Genomic DNA, 2,590 nt, shown 5'->3' with positions numbered 1-2,590 from the left:
GTGTGTGTGTGTGTGTGTGTAAGTGCTATTGAAGTGACTACAAGTAAATAGGGTTAAACATTTCAACTAAGAGATATCATCGTGAGACGTCCCCATTAAGATAGGTTTTCTGAAATTGTAATGCACATTAGGTATGTATTATCATTATTAAGCCCAACCTTTTTATAAATTTAGAAGAAATCTACAGGCGCAAATAGACAAAGTGTAGTAAAATAAACATCTAAATGTGTATATTGAATTTCTTGTTTAGCACTTGACATGTTATAGAAGCAATTGCCCAAAATCTCCAAATTGAAAGATTTTTTTAAAAAGACCAAATATGCATCAAAAACACCCGAATGTCAACAAAAGACTGAGACAACCACACACCATTTCTGTGAGAGCTACCAATTACTAACGCTATATTGATTACTTATAGCTTACCTTGCTAGCAAAAGCTAAGCCAATACCTTCAACTTTAACCCAAACAGCTTGTTAGCCCATTGAAGTTATAGCCAGAGGGTAAACGCAACCTGACCATGTGTTTCCGTAAGTGTAGAACATGTAAACACCCATTATATTGTGTTATTAATACTTCAAATTAATGATGACTATAAACGCTACCTTCACTACTGTTAGCTAACTTGAGCTTTACCGTGTACAAGGCCAACTCTAAAGCAGGCTGCTAACGAAGCTAAGCTAACCAACCGGAACTGTACAGAATAATCAATACATTTAAGAGCTAGTAAAAATGCTGATAAGCGAATTTTTCTATTTGACTTTGCCAGCCCACTTGCCTTACAACCTCCGTGTTGACTCCAGCGGAAACATAACTTCAGAAAAGCCGTGCAATAGGGTCGAGACATTAAAGGGAATAAACCCGGTTGCTTCAGTTCAAGCTGTTAAAGGGGAGTTCAATTACTGTTGAGCCGACATAGCTTGTATGATAGTGGGTTTACTGACGCGCACCATGACGCACACGCAGCTCGCCAAACTTCGTTCAAAAATCAAGCCATTTAACAGAGGATGCTATTTTTTTCATACTCACTAAAGACCACCCGTTTTATTGTAATACTAGATTGCATTTAACCCGAGAGGAATATTACCTTCCTTGAATTATTGGGGAAAAAATTAAAATGTTGCATTACTCACATGCCCTGCTGTAAAGTTCAGTCACATCAGTTTGTGTATTTCTCTGTGCAGCAAGACGGGGTCTTTCTTTCTTTCTAATTACAAATTAATAAAACATAAATCTCTCATTCTCCAAGGAGCTGAATGTCCTTGATCTGGTGGGGGAAAACAAGTGAGATCTGAGAACTACTACATATAATCTCACCCCTCATGTTACCATCACATGATGAGAGTGTGATAGGTCTAGCGTTTTATCCTAATCACAGCAAAAGAAAACTTCAGTCACATTTTTAAACAGGTCATGTTACAGTGAATGGGCATGAAATCTCTCCTCATTAAACCATGTAGCTTAATATAGAAAGTTAAAATTATGTTTTTGAAATTAAAGTGTTACTGAAATTGATCTCATTAAAAATGGTTCAGAGCTACTAGAACACTCTACACACTTTAACCTCCGGCATTCATGACTTATTTACAACTGCAACTACAAAATGAATATATTGGATGACAAATCTCATTTAAAGGGGCTAAATTATATGTCAACTTTGCTGTTGTTGTTGCCACACACTTCGGTCAGAACAGGCAAATACTTAGATGGTGAACTATTTCTTTGGTGAAACCATGCAGAGGAATAATTATGTTCACTCTCTGAAAAACAAAACACACCAGCTGTTTACAAAGCAACTCTCACGTGCAGTTTTAAAATCCATTTATTAAAAACAGAGAGGCCATCTTCAAAGGGGAAGTATCTGTGCCTATAGCTGTTGTCACCAGGCTACCGTTATACTATCGTGACGACAAATGGATGGAGTCGAGAACACCTTAATATGCATAAACTCGGACTTTGTAGAGATCACGTTCTTCACATTCCCTTTTCCTGCTGTAGTAATAAAATGTGTCGTCTCGACGTTGGAGCTTCTTCACAAAGCCGGTCTCTGGCCATTTGTCAATCTGAAACCAACACAGAAAAAGAGACATGGATGATATTTATTACTGCCTGACTGACAAAATCCTTAAAATAGTGACTGTTTAGTGTTCCCAATGCATCGATATTATGGAATTCCATAATATCGATGCAGTGGGAACACTCCACATGTAATTCCAAATCAAAACATGACCAAAATTGATCACGTTTGTGTTCTGCCTTTACAGAAAGTATAATATTTAGTTGCACATCGGTGTTGCATGGAGTCGACCAACGACGATTGAACTGCAACCCACAATTCCTCTGCATCACTGGGTTTTGCATCAGAAATCATTTTTGATGTTACCCCTCAAGTGTCCTATGGAACTGAGGTCCGGGGATTGGGTTTGCCACTCCATAACATCAATCTGGTTCATCTGGAACCAAGACTTTGCTCGATAACTGGTGTGTTGTGGGTCATTGTCTTGTTGAAAGACCCATTTCAAAGGACTTTCCTCTTCAGCATAAGGCAATATGACCTCCGTACTGGTGCTACTGTGACACAGAGTTTCCCTT

At 38.3% G+C, this 2,590-nt stretch overlaps 2 protein-coding genes across 5 annotated transcripts in view; both read right to left on the bottom strand.

The window, feature by feature from the left end:
• Positions 1-1,264, bottom strand: part of tmem243b (transmembrane protein 243, mitochondrial b) — a 12,434-nt gene extending 11,170 nt beyond the window's left edge. Inside the window, exon 1 of one of the 4 annotated variants that reach the window (XM_032505680.1) lies at positions 1,132-1,264. The gene's annotated coding sequence lies outside the window, so the exon portion shown is untranslated. Of the gene's footprint in view, positions 1-423; positions 680-776; positions 938-1,131 lie in introns of those variants that run through there. The other 3 variants (XM_032505679.1, XM_032505683.1, XM_032505682.1) reach the window with 3 other exon arrangements.
• Positions 1,265-1,802: 538 nt separating this feature from the next.
• meig1 (meiosis/spermiogenesis associated 1) overlaps positions 1,803-2,590 on the bottom strand; it is a 2,622-nt gene continuing 1,834 nt past the window's right edge. Inside the window, exon 3 of the mRNA XM_032505684.1 lies at positions 1,803-2,061. Coding sequence (XP_032361575.1) covers positions 1,933-2,061 — 129 coding nt within the window. The 3' untranslated portion in view covers positions 1,803-1,932. The remainder of the gene's footprint in view (positions 2,062-2,590) is intronic.

The sequence above is a fragment of the Etheostoma spectabile genome, chromosome 23 (genome assembly GCF_008692095.1).
Source record: "Etheostoma spectabile isolate EspeVRDwgs_2016 chromosome 23, UIUC_Espe_1.0, whole genome shotgun sequence".
In the NCBI taxonomy this organism is placed as follows: Eukaryota; Metazoa; Chordata; class Actinopteri; order Perciformes; family Percidae; genus Etheostoma; species Etheostoma spectabile.
Note: the sequence above shows the minus strand (reverse complement) of the source record. Positions and strands in the feature narration are given on the sequence as shown.